Here is a 22,276-nt window from a genome sequence, read left to right on the forward strand (position 1 = left end):
ACAATGACCCCCCATGGGACATAATCATCCATTCTATTCTCTGCTGATAAAAAATTGCTATCTCTTGAATATAGATCTAAGTTTCCTTTTCTTGGTTTGGTTACCTTCCTTCCCAAGTATTCACTTTTCTGCATTTATTAAAATAAAAATCTTTAAGTCATTGTTAGCTCATGCATGAAAAATATTTGGCCCTAATAACTTTGGTTAAATACATACATATATACATATAAACACTTACAGGAAGCAGAGTGTCATCTTCTTTGTCTTTTAACTCGTCACTTACAGAGTTATTTTTGAGATTAACTGCTTGTTCAGAAAATGATATTTCCAAATTAATGTCTGTTTCAGCTGGTTGCAAATCTTCTCTTGGACAATTATCAGTATGTTGACCATATGCTAAATGTCGAAGAGAGGAGAAATTTTATCTACAGGATTCTTTTGTTAAATACATGAAGATAATGGATTTACCAATATTAATCCAATGGAGGTAGGAAATGTATTGTTTAGCTAATTAAATAATGGATTAAATTGAGTGATATTGAATGACTATCTACATTATAGAAAATTCCATCTCATGAAAGGAGAAGATTCAAATAAGCAAGCAACATTGGAAATTGCACAGAAGAGGAAAATTAGAATTTGTTTCCCTGCCCTCTACCTTTTTTTTTTTTTTTGAGTTATCACACTCCTTTCAGTGAAACAAAAAGATGCACTGGATTTAATCGTCAATCAACCAAATAATAATGACTCAACCTGTTACAGGTTTACACAGGACTATCATATATTATAACTCCCCATGTTTCAAGCCTAACTTTCATGTTTGTTTTAGAGGCTATCCATCATAATGCCTGACTTTCCCTCAGCCCTTAAATGAACTCAATTTCAGGTTGCTCCATTGTATGAAAAAGTAGCAATGTAAGTTGTAACCTGTGCTTGAATTTTCACTGCATTTTTCTAACTCGCTATTTATTTTTAAATAGAGAAGTGTATCAAATTGAAAGGGCTATCATTCACCTATGCTCTGGTTAATTTTTGTAAGTTTTGAAATACGTATATTTATATTTTTAAAAACCAAGTAATCATACTCACACAATTCTGGTTGAATGAGCCACATACCCAAATTAATATTAAATATACAACAAGTTTTTAAGGAATTGTAGCCCTCCTTTATCCAAGAATGTATCATCTGGTCACTGAGATTGTTCTCAGTAAATTTCTTCCCCAGAGAACTAATTCACTATCAAAGGACAGATATTTTAGAGAACATTGTGCGGTTGGGTTGTTGTTGTTTTTTTGCCACTGTGGATTTTTTTGCAATTCAAACAAATAAACAAACAAAAAAATCCTACTTTCTTTTTTTTAACTGGTCTTTGAACACCCAGCTTTCTATCTGGCTGACCTAGTTAGAATGGTAAGACAAAGAGAAGATGTCCTTGACCACCCAGCTGCCTGCTTATCTGCTTGCTACCTGTGGAAAACAAGTTTTTATGCATGAACAGGCTTTGAGTGTGCACTCTCAGCAGAGGCTGTCTGCACAAGATTGCATCAGCCTTCTGGGCTCCAGTCTTCACTTGGGAGAGCTGTACAATTAAAGCCTCTGGAAAACAAGATTCAGAAGGTTTGATCTTGCAGCTCTAAATGCCCTTGAATGATACTTATTATCTGGACGCGTTTCAACTGGGCTTTTGCCAAAATGTAGTGCTGAAAATACTTTGGTTGTGTGGGATGATGTCCTACGCTCAAAACTGAATTGGAGAGATGGGAAAGATTCTTCTGGATCTTTTGGTGTATTTTTCTGGACCATCTCAGCAGAATCGAATCTAGGAGGGCCTAATTAACTGTGGTTCCAGTCCTTCCTGTAGGCCACAGACAGAAAATGGGGCTACAGAACTACCGTTTGACACCTTGGCTACTCTGCTATCACATAGTGTCTTTCCATGCGACTCCACAAAGTCACCCGAAGCCTTTTCATAAAGTATATTGTCCTTATTTTCAAATTTTTGTTAGATGTCTTGACTGTTTGCCAGAATAGAAAAACGGAGTGTAAATCACTGATGGTTAACACCATGTCCTCCATAGACTAAGAAAGATAGTACAATGTTTAACAAGCAAAACAAAGACACACTTCAAATGCTAATCCAATAACATGTACAATTCTTTACTATAAACCTGGGAGTGATTGTCAAGAACAGCTATTCCTTTAACACAACACCTCTCTCCCCCAATGCATAATGGACCATAAGGAGAAAAGAAGATCCAAAACCCAGGCCAGGCTTTTTTTTTCTCTCTCTCTACTGAAGCTATACCCTAATCGTGTCATCTGGATGAAATTCAGCAGTTCAAAATACAGGCAGCCCTTGACTTACAACCACAATTGGGGCCAGAATTTCCATTGCTAAGCAAGGCAGTTGTTAAGTGAGTTGTGTCCAATGACATATTTTTTTGAATTGCTGCTATGGTTAAAACCGTTAAATGAATCATGCTGTCAGTAGCAAATCTGGCTTCCTTCATGGACTTTATGGTCGGAAAGCCTGATGGGAAAGTTGCAAATGGCAGTCACATAATTTTGAGACATTGCAACTGTTGTGAATACATGCTGGTTGCCAAGCACCTGAATTTTGATCTCATGACCATTGAGATGTTGCGGTTGCCATAAATTTGAAGACCAGCAGTAAATCACTTTCCTCAGTCCTGTTGTAACTTTGGTCTCTAAACAAATGATTGTAAGTTGAGGATTACCTGTAGATCAATTGTGAAACCTACTGATTTAGTGCGGAGCCCAAATCTCCACGTTTCTTATTGATTATCACTAGAAATCAGCAGCTACATCTTTTATTTTCTTTGGCATTCTCTAAACCAATGAGGGGATGTGGCCTGCTACCTGTTGGCTTACAGATATACTAGTTTTGTTCCAACTGCCTTTAAACTTTTGAGTTTGGAAACAGATTTTTAAAAAGATATTTGGGAAACTGGATGAAATTCACAATTTAGGGAGTTTAGTTATAACAAGTTTCAGATTAACAGGGTTAAGAAGTGGAAGATATACAAAGAGCGACATTTATATATTGAGGATTTCTTTTTTTTAAAAATCTCTGTTTTCTATGGGCAATTGTTCTGAAAATAGCACACAGCTGAAGGTGACTTTCTAAGAAACTTGTAAACTTCAGAAGAAAAGCAGCAGTGGATCTAACACAGGGGGTTACAGATGAAAGAGGAAGAATAATTTCTCTTTTCACTTACCTATCTACATCCAAAGTACATACAAGCTCCCCTTATGCTACGGTTACATTCCCCCATAAGATCATATAAAGTGAATTTGCACACTACTGGGGAAAATAGTGCGGGCTGTATGGTTTGATGTCAAAGTTTATAACCTTGACAAGTATCCCCATAAACATTTAGAGCTAAATCTAATTTACCTTCACTAGGGTCACATGTCTCGTTGGACTGGTATTCACAGATGGGATTTGTGGTCTCTACTGATTGTATTATTACTTTTTTTATTATATTACTAGATATTTCAAAATTTGTCCAAGTTAATTGTGCTGGAACAATTTATATGAGATTTTGATAGATGGTATATAATACCTTTGGTGTGGAAGGGTAAAATTAAAATTAATAAAACTTCATATATGAGGCAACCCCAATTCCAATCCCATTGAACGCCATGCCCATATAATGCTTTGTGAGCAGCAGAACTGATAATTATTTGAAGAATACCTAATGTAGACGAGTTTGTTCCAAGATAAGCCTGGATAAATCAGCAGACGGAACAGATTTTCATCCTGTCCCAACTTGGAAGCAGTGCTTCATTAGGCAGTAAAGTTGCCAAATGCCATATTTAATGGACATTTGCATGCAGGGCTGCAGAGTATGGAGCACATGAAAATAGTTTTTTACAACTTCCCATTTCTAAAGCAGTCATGAAGAGGCATTGGGAAAAAAAGAACAAAATTCTTAAATAAATGCTTGGTCATTTTCCAAGCGAAGATTCCAGAGTCTGGTTAATTGGCAGAAGATCGGTGTTTTTCAATCTTCCCCTCTCAGCCTTATGCTGACCCAGCAGTTTGGCAACCGTCCCATCCTAGAAACAGTTCATATCAGCAAACGGCTGCCTGATGGCTTAAATGAGGGGAGAAAGATTTTACTAATGTTCTTAGGAGTATATGCTGTTTAGTATTTGAACTTGGAATTTTGCAGTATGTCTGTTAATGGTACTACACTGATTGATTCTCTACATACTAGACTCCATGGCTGTTGTCACTATGCCTGTTCACAAATTAATACAATTTCTTAGAATTAGTTCAGACACGTTACTATTTTCTTTTGTTGCTTTTCTTCCCTCAAGTATAGGTTGGCAATTATGGATTATGATTTACCCATCTCTGTCTTAATTGTACTTCTTCTTATGGTTCCTTAATCTATTTTAATATCCTAATTCTGAGTTGCACTGAACATATGAACAATATGTGGCTTACTCTCTGCTTCAAAACACATACAATAAGGTTGCCAAGTCATATCTGGAAAGCAATACAACTCTGAGTAGAACAAGGGTTAGGGTTAGGGTTTTGTAATCTCCGACCCTGGCTATATGATTGTGAATTTTTAACATACGTATCTGTAAAATATTTAATCTATTACTGTGCCCACAAATCTAACTAAGTCATATAGCAATATTTGTTTTTGACCTAATATGATCAGGTAAACCAGAGCTTCTTTTTAGCCAACAGATTTCTAAAAAACATGGCCTGTTATTTTACTAACAATATCTTGGCCTTATTATGCTATATAATAAACAGAATTTCTTCAGAGAACTAGTCACGTTGCTCACCAGCTGTTAGTAGAATAGCCTAGTTTTTATTTTACACAAAAATTTACCTTCTTTGGCATCTTTTTGTGAACTTTCCTTTCTCCCTTCTGCTCTTACAGGCTGGTGATCAATGCTGGATTCCTACAATATATGAAATAAGTACACAAATAATTAGATACACAGGACTGAAAACTAAATATCAATGATAAGCTATCTGTTTTAATAAACATTAATTAGTATTAATTACTTGGTTATTTCAGAGGGACAAAAAACAACTTCTAAGACAAACTAAATAAGATATACAGTAGAACCTCTGGTCACGAACGCTTCTGACCATGACCAAATCGGGTTGCGGCTAAAAAATTCGCAAATTTTTTTCCTGCGACCAATTTTGCCTTCCACACCATTTTTTTTTGTAAGCACCAAATTTCCAAAATTAGGTTCAGGTCACGATCAAATCAGTTTGTGACCAAGTTATGGAACAAATTATGGTCTTGACCAGAGGTTATACTATATTTATTTATTTAGCATATGGATATAGAGTGTACATTAACATTTCACATAAATTAAAAACATAGTAGAAAATGAATGTTAAAACAATCTATAAAACAATAAGCTCTTCATACCAATGTATAGCGTTCTCTATATTTTACCAACAGTAGAATTAAAAATCAATTCTACAATCTCTCAGATCTACGGCCCAAACCAGCCTTCTGAAGCATATTAAACCAAAACAAATGTATTCTAGTTGAATACATTGAATCATTTTGATTCAAATCAATTTGATTTTATGAAAGTTCACAGAACATGAATACAGTTAATACCTGCATACTTGGAATTTTAGAACGTACAGAGACTCTTAATATAATTTCCATAAAGATATAATGGATTGCTCTTTTAACTTTACTTGTATTTCTTTTGCGTTGCTTGCAAAAAATGAAAACAAATGATTCAAAACAGAGAAATGTCACTTTGCAATTCTTTTAATCCAAAGAATGCTGGTAGTTGGCCAATTTAGCCTCCTGTTAATAGCAAATGGGGGAAGAGATTTATTTATTTGCCATCCAAGTGTCAACTCTGGGTGGCTTAGAGTAAAATATTATTTTTGCCTGTCCTGCCTATCCACTGATTTTCTAGACTGTTTTTTCCCCTGATATTGATTATGATTCACATTACAGAATACCCGTTTTGAAGTGGAAAATGAGGAGAGAGCTTAGCTTTTTCTTTAGACTTTATTTTACATTGTACTTTCACACGCTCAACCATATAATAGCAAATGTGCCCCAGATGTTAATGTTAACAGTGGAACAGTGACATTATTTTTATTTTCAACATATTTTCAATTCTTCCCTGTTGACAGGTTTTAAATGGGTGAGAGAGAGTTAATAAAATATTGCCTTATTTGTTAAAAGAAAGAATCCATGTGAGTTAAGACTGCTTAGTAATGGTGGCACATATTTTTATCCAGATCTTATCTATATTGGATTTCCAATAGGTTATCAAAATTCCTTCACAGCTTATCATTACTAATCTTGTCTTATATAAAAGATCTTGTTGCTCCAGAGAAAAATCCATCTCTTAACTAGGTGCAGTATTTTCACAATAATACATTTGTTGTCTTGTTTCTTATTGGTTTAAAAAGAAAAAAAAGCTACCAAAACTGTTTTCCTATTTACAAATATAAATATAGTTATATTTCATATTAAAAAGTAGCATTGTTGATGGTATCAAAGAATGAAAATGCAATTTATTACTCTAAAAAGAGGCTCCTTCACTGTTTCATTAAATCAGTATACACACAGCTAATACATGCAGAAACTAATTTGTTGTTCTCCTCCTGGCTTCTCTATTTTCAAGAGGGAAAGCTAAATTGATGGAATAGACTGTAGTGAAATGGGTTGAATCAGTATGATGAACCAACCATAAACTCTGACTGGAAGGAACTATAGGAATACCACAAAAGGAGAAGGGTCATGTAAATGCCCAATACTTGCTGCATTACTGTGTATGATCTCAATGATATGTCTTAAAACAAATAGAGAATGTGCTGCATAACAGTCTGCAAGTTTTAGGAATTACATTTTAAGATTATCTACCACTTCCTGCTTTTGTTCCTAATAGAAATAAATACTTTTTTTTTCATATTTTTATTCTGAAACACTGAAATCTCAAGCGTCTACAATGTATTCATACATAACAGAGATGCAGGTGCATCACGTTTCATGGGACATTAGAAAAATAGTGAAATAATAATTGCACTGAAGTAGACTTCTAATGCTTTTATAGCTATGCCTCTGTAACCTTATATTTTATCAGCCATTCTTCAATATTTGTTATTTAAATGTTACATTTATATGTTACCTTTCCTCTAGACATAAGGCTAAGGGTAGATTTGAATGCACACTAGGTCTTCTTGGTCGTAGTCCAACAATGCAATCACTACATCAAACTGCCGTCAATAATTAACAAAATATCATAGCTGTACACAATTCAATAAAATATTGAACACTGTATTGGTGTCTCCGAAATTTGAATCAACTGAATGACATTACCTAGCAGGGAAGTATTCCTTTACAATGTGTACTTTCTTTCATTCTAAATATTCTATACAGAAAATATTTTTACTCTCTTTGTAGAATAGTGATATGAGCAATTAATTCACATTTCTCAATTTTTTAACTGCTGGGGAATTCTCAATTCAGAAAAATCGATTTGCATTAGTCGTGCAAATTTATTTCAATGCCTACTCATAAACAAAAGTTGCATCCTTTCTCATTTATGTTTAAATGAAAGACACAAGGATCAAAACAAAACTCATGTCCTCTAACTTACATTAAAATATGCTCCCTTGAAAAGTTGCTTAATTTCACTTTAAACTATATAATCCTCACAAAAGGGGGAAAAAGGCAAAGAAAGTATGTGTGATCCTTTACATAGGCAATCTAACCTTTAAAAAAAATCTTGCAAATTCAGACTTTATCTTCAGCTCTTCTGAAATGTTCTCTACTGTGGGTTTTGCTAAAATGGAAAAAAGTGCATCTCACTTCCCATTTATCCTGCACTGTTTTAAAAAAACTTTTTCAGAAATGTCAAACCAAAGCCCCAAATCAGGAACTTACTTTTTCCATTGATTCATTTTGTTGCTTGAAGATCTCTCTCACATCAGGAACATGGTACTGTTTGTTTTTCTTCCTCATTGTCTGGGTGACGGTATCGACTCGCTTCTGCACTGCTATAGCCTGAGTTCTCGTCAAGGTAGCCAAAACCACCATGCTTTCATGGGAATCTCCAGCAGCTTCACCAAAGAGGGTGGACAGACCTGCTTCTTTTAACCACTCTTCTTCCAATTCACCTTCTACTCAAATAAAAGGAAGAAGGACATACATGTATGGATGCACTTTGCATTACATTCAACCCCGTATTTTTAACAGAAAAATGAAAATACTCTCTATGGTACAGAGAGAGTATGTATGTATTCATGTATTAAAAAAGAAAAAGAGCCACAACTGGTGATTCAACTCAAACATGGTTAAAAAATGTCTAACCTATCTTTTGAGGCTAAAACACTTGATTTAAGCTGAACCATGTTTCATTACTTCTGCACAAAAATTAGATGAAACCGACTGACTTATATAGGAAAGGTGTTTTTTTTAAAGTATTACTAGGGATTGCAATGAAGCTGTAAAAAGGAAAAAGTTTTGTGTTATTCTTCATTGCTATCCCACAAATCTTTTCTCTTTCCCACAATAATCATGGCAAGCATAGATGGAAGTTACATGACTGAGAAGTCCTGAATCTCAAGGGTATTTGCCTGCTTTGTTTTTCCCTGGTTATTCCATAACTGTGGGATCAGATTATATCAGTGATGGCTAACCTTTTCCAGTCCGAGTGCCCAAAGCGCGTACCGAACCCCAAAATACAATGCGTGCACACACACGCCCGTGCATGTATCCCGCCATGTGCCCTGCCCCCATACATGCTTGTGTGACCCTCCCATGCACACACACACATACACGCCACGCATACATGGCAGACCCAAAGACCAGCTGTCCAGCAGGAGACGCACACACATGCGCAGCTGAGCTGAACTGGGACAACGGCTCATGTGCCATCAAAGAGGACGCTGAGTGCAACCTCTAGCATGCGTGCCATCACGGGATTAGATGTTACTGTTTTGCACAGTCTTACATTTGTTATTACATCTAGATAGAGAAAACTGGTTTTCTCCCAAACCATTAAAAAGTTTGAGAGGAAATAAACACTTGCAAACCTGAGAGAGTAAATGTAGCAAGACAGGATTTGCTATTACATATGAATATGGCCATTGAATTCCATGAGAAAGTACAGGGTAGATGTACATAGTGAATCTACTATAATATCTGTATTGAAACCACCACTTCTCTTTACTGCTGATTCCTTGTAAATTTGTGGGTTTTGTTGCATGGGTTTCCTTCAAAAAATATGAATGTGTTGCATCAGAATATATCATCTGTAGTTTTTATCCTTTCCAAGCAACTTGTTTTTCTTTGGGAACTCTTTGTTAACTCAATTTAATCAGAGGTTATCAAGCTAATGAGTGCTGTTACTGCAAATGGGCTATTGCACTGCAAAATTCAATTGTCTTTGTTAATGCTCTCCTTGCTCCTTAGTGATTTCTAAGTAAGGGGATAATTTCCTTATTGTTTCTAGCTGGCAACATTTTAATACTTTCCTGAATGCAGAAGGAGTCCTACAGAGAAAAATTATAAATCATTAGTTTGCCAGACAACTACTGTAGGATTACTCAATAGTGTTTCTGCTATCTTCGCAAATTTATTCATATCAGCTTTTCTTTAGATAAAATGAAAAAAATGAAATGGTTCATTTTTTAAAAAATATATATTTTAACTCGTTTAAATTATTCTCCATCTCCAAATATAAAACAGAACTTTTGATAAACAGTGTTAAAAGTTTGTTAGATATAATTCAATAAAAGTTTTCTCTGTTATTTTTAAATCATGTTTGGATAGACCCCCATAGCAGAAATAACACAATTAATATTTTATTGGAATAAAATTCCAATAAAATATTAATTTTATTTAAATGTAACTCTTTAACACAGTAATAAATACTAAGTATTTGTAATGCAGTTTGTGCTTTTATTTTGTTAGTTGGCCATAAAATATTTTGCTACTATTGCTCTTTTAGCAACCCCATCTTTCCAAATTTAAAAAGTTAGTATTTCTACAATATTTTATTGCAAGGTTACAGTTTTTATATCTTTTGGCAATATGAAAAACCCTAAGAATTAAATATTCCTAATAATAAAATACATGATTGACACGCTTCTAAGAAGAGTTATATGATCAGCACTGAAATCACACTGCTAAATGTATTACCTGGCATATAATTATATATCATTGTTTCCTTTCTTTTTTTAGCACTAAATCAACACTGAATCTTGTACATTTAACATATAAGTATGTGACACTATTAAGTTTTAAATGGTGCTTTTTAAAAGTGAGCATTTTTAAGATACTAGAAATAGTTGAAAAATAAATACTAGATCATTTCTAAAAGCAAAATTCCTCAAGCATGACAAGTGGATGTTGTATTGCAGGTTCTAGCTTTACAAGACAATCATTCTATATAAAATTGGAACAACAACTTCCTGCTATTTCAGCTATGGTTTGGCCCTTGTCCAGTATCAACAATGACTGACATTCCTTCTTACTCCTGAACTATAAACCAATGGGCAATAAATGTTGCACATATTATCTGGAAGCAAAGCCAGCAGTATATACTTCCTGTTAGGCAGGGGGTTGGACTAGAAGACCTCCAAGGTCCCTTCCAACTCTTCTATTGTATTGTATTATTGTATTGTATTGTATCATAGCATGAATTATCTTACATACATTACTGTGAACCAGCCAATGGAATGATGAAATCTTTTATTACACGACATTCCAGGCAGTTTAGGAATTAACTAATTCCAATTTCATAAATGAAGAAACCAGTCATTCAGACTTTTTATAATACTGGTGGGTTTTTTTAGAAAAAAATACAGTAAAAAATACTCCTGAATTTCTACGACACTGTTGTTATTTTTGGTTTGGTGTTTTTTTAAAGGAACATGTTTAAAGCTGATTAATGTTTGATCATCAATGGCTATCACAGTATTGTGGTAATGTTGAACACACACCCAATAATTAGTTGTGGTTGGTTCCAAAGCACATTTCACAAGAAGCTACGATGACAGAAAAATAAAATAGTGAATGAGGAGCCAACAGTAAAGATGAACCTGGTTTGATGTAGGCCTTCTAACCCATATGCACAAATGACTTGTATTTTATTCCATTATCTTCTCCAGTCCTATTACTTTTTATATGGTGAACGTGTACATACTAACTGGAGATAATTACATAGCTAGCAAGCATCACAAAATTCACAGCCTCTCTCTTCAATATCAATGGGAGACATATAGAACCAACCTATTGGGTATAATTAAAGCTTTATGATATACAGCATCTTGCTTCTAGAAGTGGTCAACCAAATGCCCAACATTAAAACACACTCCAACATCTGTTATAGTTTTCAGTGTCATAATTAATAAATAACTATTCATAATCCTTCTTTAAATCCCTCTGCACATGTTGTCACCATAAATTCCAAACATAAATTATACGCTAAGGAAGTATCTTTTCCTACAGTCCTTAGTAATCTATACTAACACATCCATGTTTTTCACATTATTACCAGTGAACTGTTACTGGGTGACATATTTAGAAACACCCATCAATCTTAAATCTGTACTATACAAGCCTAGACTAGAAGCAGAAACCATACAGTGCAAAATCAAACCTTCAAAATCTATGGAACAATTTCATAGAGTTTAACTGTGATTACCATCAGGTTCTTTCACCACAACCAGGTCATGTTCTTCATGATTACCACTTCTTGTTTCGTGGATATTTTCAAGTTCTTTCCAGTAGTCATACATGGATAATTCGTCAAGTGAATCTTGAGATCCTGAATGCTCGCAAGGGAGCTTCCCTGAAGGCTTCTTAGAGTCATCATGATTCATTGTATATTGGCCAGACCTCCGGCTAGAAAACAAACACAACAAAATAAATATTTAAGCTGGTGGAACAAGCCCAGAATGGCATCAAAGTCTACAAGAAACCCAATCCTCATGACTCCATGGGTTCATGCCAAACCACAGAGGTGAGAGTCGTCTCCTGAGAGCCATTAAGCATTTTTTCAGCCTCAACAGATGGCACCATCGGCTTACCTTATCCAAGCTTAAACGATAAGCAGCCATTCCTACTTAGTACTTGAATTGGAGACACATGGGAATACTATGCATGCACGCATGCATGCATGCATGCATGCATGTATGTCTTCAACTTGAAGCTGCCAATCTCTAGCATGAGGCTCTCTGGCTTACAGCACTTAAAACACAATCAAAAATAATACACTAAATGCAATCTAAAGCACATTAAAGCATTTAAAATGTGAAAAAATATTAAAACCATTAAATAATAAACAGGCTCCACTACAGATAAGGATCCCAAATCTCAGTAAAAGAACCACATCTTAGTAGAGCTATAAGTCATGAAAAACAATCCAGAAGGAGACAATGGAAAAGACATGGGCATACAAGTAAGATACTAAGATTGTTTGTTACTTTTAAAAAAATGTGTCAACATTAAGTGAACATCACAAACATTTTCTAACTCTAAGAAAAATGCTTTTTTAAAGCATTAATCATCAACATTCCACTGAGCTCCACTGTCTTTCATGAAGAAGCAGCATATTTTCTCACAGTAGTTTTTCCCAAAATTAAGACTCATCATGCCCTTTTGAGTGTATTTAGATGTACTTCAAACATGGATAAACTCTCCCCAGACAACTTGAGCTAAAATAAAGAAAACAAGTTCAATGCCCTGAGGTGAATCTATTTATCTTTGTGTCCAAAGCTGTGGAATGCTTTAATTTGTTTACTGTATATTCCATTAAACTGACTTAAGAATGTAACATTCTAAGTCCACTGCATTAAAATTTGCCAGTTCCGCACACATAATTTAAAAATAATAAACTGTTAACAGTGTTACTTAACGTGTACACACATACACACATGCATAATTTATTTGTTCTGTTGTCATAAAGGTTTATATTTGCAGCTTAATCTAATTTGTTGTCCAGTTTATGCATAGGAATTCTTACTCTAAGCACATATTATCCTATTTTGGTCACATTATGCAAAGACCCAGCTATCTGGAAAAGACTCTGATCCCAGGAAAGATGGAAGTAAAGAGAAGATGACCAGCAGCAAGGTGGATGGATTCAGTTCCAGCAATGAGTGTCCTATTAGAAGACTTGAAAGAATAGGTTATAGATAAATCATCATGAAGAAAATCTAATTGGAAGTTGAAAATGACTTCATGACACAAAAAGAACAAATGAAATGCAATTCAGATAACTGATATATTTTCGTTCAAGAAACTAGCATTTAAAAGTAACCACAAGCCAAGTTGTTACCATGGGATACACATGCATTTAAAATGCTTATATCCAGTTAAATGGTGCCCCAGCAAACTTTTTATGTGAAAAGGACACTGAAATGATTACACAAATGACTACACAAGAATTTGGTGATCATTAAGCTTGCACAGCGCAAGTTACTTTTACAAGTACTAATAATTCACTCACATGCCCTAGCAAATTTTTTCAGACTAATAGAACAGCAATTAAATTATTCAATTTAATTAGTTGTTCCTTTCAGTGGAATGGAAAATCCTTATTTCTGATCCTCTTTTGATGCTAATACCAGTAGCCTACGACAACTTGCCATGGAAAACTTGACGTGGCCAACTCGCTACAGCCAACTTGCTGCAGGACAAGAGTCACACTAATATCAAAAAATAGTAGAATAGAATCATTAAGGAAAGGATACCAAAGGAGGGACAAAATGAAATGTGAATGACAAAAACTAAAATTTAATTATTTTAATAATTAAATTGAATTGTCCTTTAGCAAGGTGTCCCATGGCGAGTTGGCCATATTGAGTTGTCCCGTTGCAAGTTGGCCGTGGTGAGTTGGCCATGAAGAATTGGCAGTCATGAGTTGATCATGGCAAGTTGGTCCTGGCAAATTGGCTGCAGCGAGTTGTCTCATTCCAAGAGTGAGAGTGGAATATGTAAACAGAATTGTTTTCATTATATTTGGTGGATAGGTCTGCAGGGAGGTGTCATAGGTAGCAGAAATTGCAGGTGGCCCCACCCATCCACGTCTGGCTCTATAGCATTGCATTTAGGCCATTTTTTCACCAAAAGAGCTATGCGCGTGTGCTCACATTTCCAAATCTGTAGGGAAGTGGATACCACCCCTGGAGCAGAGTATTTTTTAACACCTGCACTCAAAAGGAAGACAGAGCAATGGAAGATGATGGATAGGTGATAGGTGATAGAAAAAAGAGGTCTGCCTGAAGATAGAACTGCTGATGTGGGAACTGTAGCACATGAGAACTCTTCAATATTCTAAAGCTCAGATTCTTAAAACTCACTGACCTTTACAACAAATATTTCTCTTTTAAACAGCAGTTCAGCTCCTGGCTTTCACTTACAAAAAGAATTGCTCAACCCCGCAGTACTTCAAGACATCCCAAAGGAATCTACTCTCTCCCTCCTGCTGTTTCACATTTACATAAGACTGGCAGAGCTTATCCAGGGATTGGGTGTGAAATCTGACCAATGTGAGATGATGTCAAGCTTTCTCTCTTTTTCATCAAAATTCAAGAAAGTTTAAGGAATCATTATTCTGGAACAGTAGTGGCCAAGTAAAATTGAATCTACTCAATCACAACTCAAGACTGAGACGAATATTTAAATTGTGTTAAGGAGGGATTACTTTTCCTTTAAAAATCTTTAAGAATATGATCTATAGACATTTCTCAATACATCACTGACTTGAGAGGCCTCTGCAGATAAAATTAGCTTAGACTGACATGTTATCTGAAGCATAGTGAATGGAAATAATTCACTAAAATTTATTTTGACAATCTAATAATTACCTAGGGCTTCAACACAAATGCCCAAAACTGGATCTGACAGGACACACTGGTAATCTGTTAGCAGTATGAAGTCCCAACTTAATTTTCTTGCCCCATTTCCTTTGAAAATGTTAACACCTTTAATAGCTTTGAACCAGGATTAGCTTTTGCCATTTTATCTATTTCATAGACAAAAGATCGGAACAGCATCAGGCCCAGTTGGATTAACTTCTTCATTTTTAAAACCCTGTGCTGAACAACTGGCTGACATCTTCACACAGATTTTTTTATAAATCACTGGAGATGTCTTGTGTCCTTTCTTGCTTCAAATCACAACTATCATCATCCTAAGAAATAAGAATAAGAAATCCTCCATCACAGAGCTGAACGACTACAGGCTGGTCACTCTGACACCTGGAGTTATGAAGTCCTTTGAGAGGTTAGTGCTGTTCCCCTAAAAGTTATCACAGATCCATTGTTAGATCCTTTTGTAGTTTGCCTAAATAGGTCAGCAGATGACGCTGTCAATATGCCACTGCACTACATCTTGCAACATGTTGAATCCCCAGGGACCTATGCATGGGTCCTTTTTGTAGACTTCAGCTCAGCATTTAATACCATCATTCCAGAAATTCTTCACTCTAAACTGATTCAGTTCACTGTTCATACTTGTAAGCTTTTCAGCTTTCTGGCAGATAGAAAACAAGTGAAGCTGGTACACAAGGCAATTAGAAAAAGTGCCCCTTAGGGCTATGTGCTTTCTCCATTGCTCTTCTCTCTATATATCAATGACTACGTCTCTAGAGATCTCTCTGTTAAAGTTCTGAAGTTTGCAGATGACATAATGATCATTGGTCTCATTTGAGATAGTTATGAGTCTGCCTATAGACAGGAAGTTGAACAACTGTCCCTGTGGTACAGCTAGAACAATCTGGAGCTGAACAAGCTTAAAACTGTAGAGATGAGAGTGGATTTTAGAAGATCTTTTATTATACCACTTTTTACTATATTTAAAAGCACAACATCAGCAGTAGAGTCCTTCAAGTTTTTGAGTTCTATAAGTTTTTGAGTTGAAATGGACACCTAACATTAAAACCATCATTAAAAAGGCATAAAAAATGTTATGGAAATTCAGACTGCCCCAGGAACTGTTGATACAGTTTTACAGAGTCTGTCATTTGTACTTCTGTAACTGTCTAGTTAATGGATAGTTTAAGACTGCAGGAAGAATAATTGCAACCTAGGTGCCTTCCATTGAAGACCTGCATATTATGTGTGTCAGAAAGAGGGCTAAGATATCTATAGACCTCTCACTTCTTGCGCATAAACTGTTTCAACTCCTCCCCTGGGACAGCAATATAGAGCACTGCAGGCCAAAACAAGTAGGCACAGGGACAGTTGTCCACACACACACCCCGTGTTATCACTGTGCTATCTATGTGTATTTATCCATGTAGTATAGCTGTAGCTTCATTATTTATCCTTATCTTCTTTACTCCCCCTCTTATTGCTATTATTGTTGTTGTTATTATTATTATCTGGTTAATCTTTGGTGAGATTCACAGCCTTTGGGGCTGGTTGGTAGCCTAACAGCTCGAGTCCTAACCAAGTACCTAGGAACTGTTAAGTTAACATCGGAGGATATAAGTTGTTCCAAGTAGGGTGATTTTTTGTAGAGTCAGAATGTTCAAGTCAGGTAAATTTAGAATTTTCAAATAGCGAGGTAGCCCTTTAGGTATTGCTCCAAGGGCTCCAATTACAATTGGGACAACATCTGATTTCTTTTTCCTCTGTCACTCAACCTCAATTTGCAAGTCCCGGTATTTTGTGATTTTTTCTTGCTGTTTATCTTCAATTCGTGCATCACCAGGTATTGCAGTGTCAATGAACCATACTTTTTTCTTTTCAATTATTGTTATGTCAGGTGTGTTGTAGGCCAAGTGCCTGTCAGTCTGGATTCTGGAGTTCCACAAGATTTTGCCTGTCTCATTCTCTAAAACCTTCTCAACCTGATGGTCCCAGTGGTTTTTGTTGTACTCAAATCCAAACCTTTGTCACAATTTCCAGTGAATAATCTTAGCAACACGGTCATGGCGTTGTAGGTAGTCAGTTTGTGAAATTTTGCTGTACCCGCTGATCAAGTGGTTGACTGTCTCTTCTTTCTCATTACAGAGGCGACATTTGCTGTTGGTGGTAACATATTGAATTTTTCCCTTCATGCAGTTTGTGGCTAAGGCTTGTTCTTGAGCTGCCAAAATAAAGCTTTCTGTTTCTTTTTTCAGTATTCCTGATCTTAACCAGTTCCAAGTTAGTTTTTGGTCAGCTTTGCCTTCAATACTTTTCAAGTATTGGCCATGCATAGCTTTGATTTTCCAATTTTCAGCTCGCTTCTCAATTACTTCTTTCTTATGTTCAGCTTTTAACTTAGTTGTCTTCAAAAGGCCACCTTTATTTACTTCCTACATCATTGGTTCTTCACTTTTCCGGATGTAATCATTCAAGCTGTGACTTTCTTCTTCCACAGTCTGCTTTACTTGTAGGAGTCTTCGACCACCCTCTGCTCTTGGTAGATACAATTGGTCGGTCAACATCACTTTTAGGGTGCAAAGCATGATTCATTGTCATAAGCTTCCTTATTTTTCTGTCCAAATTGTCCAACTCCATCTGTGTCCAGTCAATTATTCCTGCAGAGTATCAAATTACAGGTATAGCCCAGGTATTTATAGCTTTTATGATGTTTCCTCCACTCAGTTTGGACTTTAATATCTTGCGAATTTGACGAATGTACTTGGCTGAGGTTAATTCCTTGACATTATTATGCATTAAGTCAGAGGCCTCTAAAATCCCCATGTACTTGTAGCCTTTTTCTGGTTTTATTGCCTTTATCATTTCTTCATTCTCAAGTTGTATTCCATCATCTTCTAGGACCTTGCCTGCCTTGGTTGCCATTGTTGTACATTTGTCAATTCCAAACTGCACACCAATGTCTTGGTTAAATTCTTTTGTGCTTTCAATTAATAAATTCAGTTCAGCTTTTGTTTAACCAAACAGCTTCAAATCATCCATGTACACCAAGTGTGAAATTTTCAATCCTTTCTTTGCAAGTTCGTATCCACAGTTCACCTTCTTCAAAATGATTGTCAGTGGTAGCATTGAGAGTATAAAAAGTAGGAGTGAAAGGGAATCACCCTGGAAAATGCCTCGTTTAATTTCAACTTCACCCAGGTCTTCTCCATTAGCCATAAGCTTCGTTTTCCAGAGGTTCATTGAAGTTTCCATGAATTTTTGTATGTTGCTGCTAATGACAAAGATTTTCAGGCATTTCTTGATCCAGCTGTGGGGAACTGAATCAAATACTTTCTTATAGTCTATCCAAGCCATGAACAGCTTGGTTTGTCTTTTCTTTGAATTCTTTAGGATTAGCTTGTCAATCAGCAGTTGGTCCTTTGTTCCTCTTGAATTTTTGCAGCATCCTTTCTGTTCTACAGGAAGCAAGTCATTTCTTTCCAAGTATCCGTAAATTTGGTTTGTAATGATACCAGCAAGGAGCTTGTATGTTGGTGGCAAACAGGTGATTGGCCTATAGTTTCCAGGGTCCTTTCCTTTTTCTTTATCTTTTTGGATCAAAAATGTCCTTCCAGTTGTCATCCATTCATCATTGCCAGGTGTTTTTAAGATCTGGTTCATTTGGGCTGACAATCTTTTGTGCATACTTGTAAGTGCCTTTAGCCAGAAACCATGTGGTCCAGGTGCACTCCAATTCTTCACTTTTCTTGACTGCCTTTGCACCATTTCTTTTGTTGTTGTTGTTGTTGTTGTTGTTGTTGTTGTTGTTGTTGTTGTTTGCTATGCATGTACACTGAGAGCTTCTGCACTAAAGAAAAAAATATTTTGTGTCTAATCAAACCTGGCTAAATAATGTATTCAATTCAGTTCAATTTACATTTACTGACTTTTCTGCTGCTCTTCAAAAGTCTTTCTATGCTATTATGAGGTTTGCCTAGACTGTAAAATATTTTTTTTAAATTCATTTTAAAGTCATTAATTTGTGGTGTTGTGCTTTTAATTTTTATGTATGTAAATAATTCTGCTTGTTGAAGTACCTTAAATGCCTTTGTTTTCAGGATGGCCCAGGGCCATCAGTAAATCTTTCTTTGGAAATTCAATCATTGCCCACAGACTAACATCAGAAGAGTCAAAAGCATTGGATAGACATGCTGTGTTCCTGGCAGACATAAGTAGCCTTAATAATGAAGATCAGTTACTGTAGAATCAAACACTCTATTTAAAATAGCCCAAGGGTTTTTAATTTTAGGTCTTTTTCTCCTGTCTTTGTGTAATGGTGGATTTCTTGATGCTTGTTTCTGAATCTTGGATGCAAAGAGCCCCTGCATTGTGTTTCATAATGACCTCATCCTAACCCTAACCCTATGCTTCTTGTCTTGTCAGATCCAGCCCTTACGACAAATGAGAAAACAACAAGCTGTTATAGTTATAAACAACTTTTAAAGCATGGGGGGTGGGCTAATAGCTATGCTTATTTTTGAACTGTCATGTAGGCAGCGAGATAGGGCAGAAGCTACATTTTATCTCTTTGATGTTTAAGCATGATGATGCTCTGAATAATGTAACAAGTTTGTTCTTTCATAATAACTTTGAGGTTTCAAGTGTCTGTTTACAAGGTTTGTGTGAGGGTGTCCAAACAACTTGGCCATCAACTGATGGGCCCCTGTTCTATGAAGACTACTTTATAGCCACTACACTACACTACACTACACACCTGTGTTGGCGAACCTGCGTGCCACATGTGGCACGTGGAGCCATTTGTTAGGACATGCGAGGTGATGCCCTGTCAACTCCAGTACACATGCGCACACTGGCCAGCTGACTTTTGAGGCTGTTTTAGCCCTCCGGAGGCTTCCTTGAAGCCTCCGGAGCGCGAAAAACCGGCCCTACGTGCAATCTGGAACTTTGGGAACAGACTTCCGGTTTGTCCGTAGGGCCGTTTTTTGCCCTCTAGAGCCTTCAGGAGCCCTCTGGAAGCCAGAAAACAACCCTACGACCAAACTGGAAGTGACTTCCTGTTTGCTTGTAGGGCTATTTTTTGCCCTCCGGAGCCTTCAGGGAAGCCTCCTGAAAGCTCTGGAGGATGAAAAACGGCCCTACAAACAAACCAGAAGTCCATTCCTGAATTTGCCCGCAGGGCTGTTTTTTCGCGCTCCGGAACTTCCCTGAAGCCTCCTGAGGGCCTCGGAGGGGGGGGGGGGCAGAGGAGGCTGTTTTCACCCTCCCCAGCCTCCTAGAAAGCCTCTGGAATCTGGGGAGGACAAAAAGTATGCCAAAAGCAGGGGGGAGTGCTGGTTGTGTGTGCATGCGCACAGGGCGGAGCATGTGCATGCTTGCTGGGGTTGCGTGCATAGCATTATGGGTGTGGCATGCCCGCACATGACCCACCTGCGCTCCCCCTGCTTTTGGCACGCGAGCAAAAAAAAGTTAGCCATCACTACTATATACTATACTATACTATACTATACTATACTATACTATACTATACTATATTATACTATACTACCACACTACACTACACACTACACCATATATACTCTATTGTACTCTACTATACTGTACCATACTCTACTATACTGTATACTACAGGTATATATACTTAATATACAGAGAATATTACGTCACAGAGAAATGGGGGTCAACTTATTCTCTAAAGCACCTGAGGGCAGGAGAAGTAAAGGATGGTGTTTAATCTCAGGCGCCTGAGGTAATTACGAGGCTCATTGCTCATACAACAGTTTTATTTGGAACAGGATAGATGCAAGCGAAAACAAGTGCTCTGACAGCTCTTTTATACCCCGAGCTGTCATCGCAGCAACCAATAGAATCCTTTAAAACTTCCCGCCTAAAGCAAACGCGAACGGGCCAATCAACTGGCGTCCTGCCTGATTTGACAGGAGGGGGCAGGACACGTACATACGTGACAGATGGCAACTTAACAAGGAGAGAACTAACTTAGAAATAAGGAGAAATTTCCTGACAGAACAATTTATCAGTGGAACAACTTGCTTCCAGAAGTTATGGGTGCTCCAACACTGGAGGGTTTTAGCAACAGCAACAGGACTTAAATTTACATACCGCTTCACAGTGCTTTACAGCCCTCTCTAAGTGGTTTACAGGGTCAGCATATTGCCCCCAACAATCTGGGTCCTCATTTTACCAACCTCGGAAGGATGGAAGGCTGAGTCAACCTTGAGCCAGTGAGAATCAATATCCTGGCAGTCAGCAGAATTAGCCTGCAGTAGTACTGTATTCTAACCACTGTGCCATCACGGCTCATTTAAGAAGAGATTGGGCAACCATTTGTTTGAAATGGTATTGGGTTTCCGCTTGTGCAGGGCATTGGACTAGAAGACCAAAGTTCCTCCCAACTCTGTTCTATTATACTTTAAAGAATCTTTTATGACATGGCAACAACTTTCTTTAGCAAGCATTATTTAGTTAAGTGTCAGGACAAAAGAGATACCTAACCTTCCTTGGAGATTCACCTACAAATAGACTAATTAGAAATGTTTTGCAAACATCAGTTTACCTTAGAGGTTTGAACCAAGTACTGTAATACTACTGAGACAGGGCATATAAAAGTGAATGACAAAACATTGAAAAAAAGGTTTTCCACGTCTTGTGCAGATGAATGTAGTAACTATTGCTCAATTAACATCGTTTTCCTTCAGAAAAAGTCTTGAGACTTAATGGCAATGAGATAATATTTGGAGGCATAAATATAACATTAAAAGTAGAATAGATACTGAGATAAAACAAAATCTTCACTATTTAGAGGCAATCCCTGATCACACAGAATATAATCATTAAAAATAGTGATTGAAAATAGTTTGTTTTCTACCAGGCCATTGGCTTCAAGACAAAAAAGCAATGTTATGACTTTAGAAAGAGTGGTGCAGAGAGATCTAGTTCATGTTTAGGGAAAAAAAACAAGTGCTTTAACTCACAAGTCTTTAAACAATGACATACTCATACAGTTTTTAATCCCCACAGTTCTGTATTTTAGTTTCCTCATAATATTGTTGCTATAAATGAACATGCGTTTGAGGATGACTCAGATACTGACAGAGCATGCAGCTGTTCTTTTGACCAAAACAACATCCTTTTATCAGGATATATGTTACAACTCCCAAAATAGTTGTCCAGATTTCCTCTGTCCTGTAAAATAATTCTGAACAGGCAAAAGGTGTTTGCATTTCTCACCCTCTGTTAATTCCTTCACTTCCAGTTGGAACCTCAACTGATATTTTTCACTTACAATTCAAATCCATAGAACGCTATTCATTTACCTCCAATAACCTGACACTTAACAGCACAATGTGTGAGTAACTTTAAGCTCCAAGTGCAGAGTTTCAGAAACAGCCAAT

The 22,276-nt window shown here is 36.6% G+C and overlaps 1 protein-coding gene across 1 annotated transcript in view; it reads right to left on the reverse strand.

Annotated features, from left to right (window-relative positions):
• Positions 1–22,276, reverse strand: part of ARHGAP18 (Rho GTPase activating protein 18) — a 67,245-nt gene that overhangs the window by 21,730 nt on the left and 23,239 nt on the right. The window contains exons 2-5 of the mRNA XM_081945866.1: positions 11,696–11,895; positions 7,930–8,165; positions 4,879–4,951; positions 239–396 (exon numbers count right to left, since the gene is read on the reverse strand). Of these exons, the coding sequence (XP_081801992.1) occupies positions 239–396; positions 4,879–4,951; positions 7,930–8,165; positions 11,696–11,895 (667 nt within the window). The remainder of the gene's footprint in view (positions 1–238; positions 397–4,878; positions 4,952–7,929; positions 8,166–11,695; positions 11,896–22,276) is intronic.

Source organism: Natrix helvetica (assembly GCF_964273705.1).
Source record: "Natrix helvetica genome assembly, chromosome: 2".
Lineage (NCBI taxonomy): Eukaryota > Metazoa > Chordata > Lepidosauria > Squamata > Natricidae > Natrix > Natrix helvetica.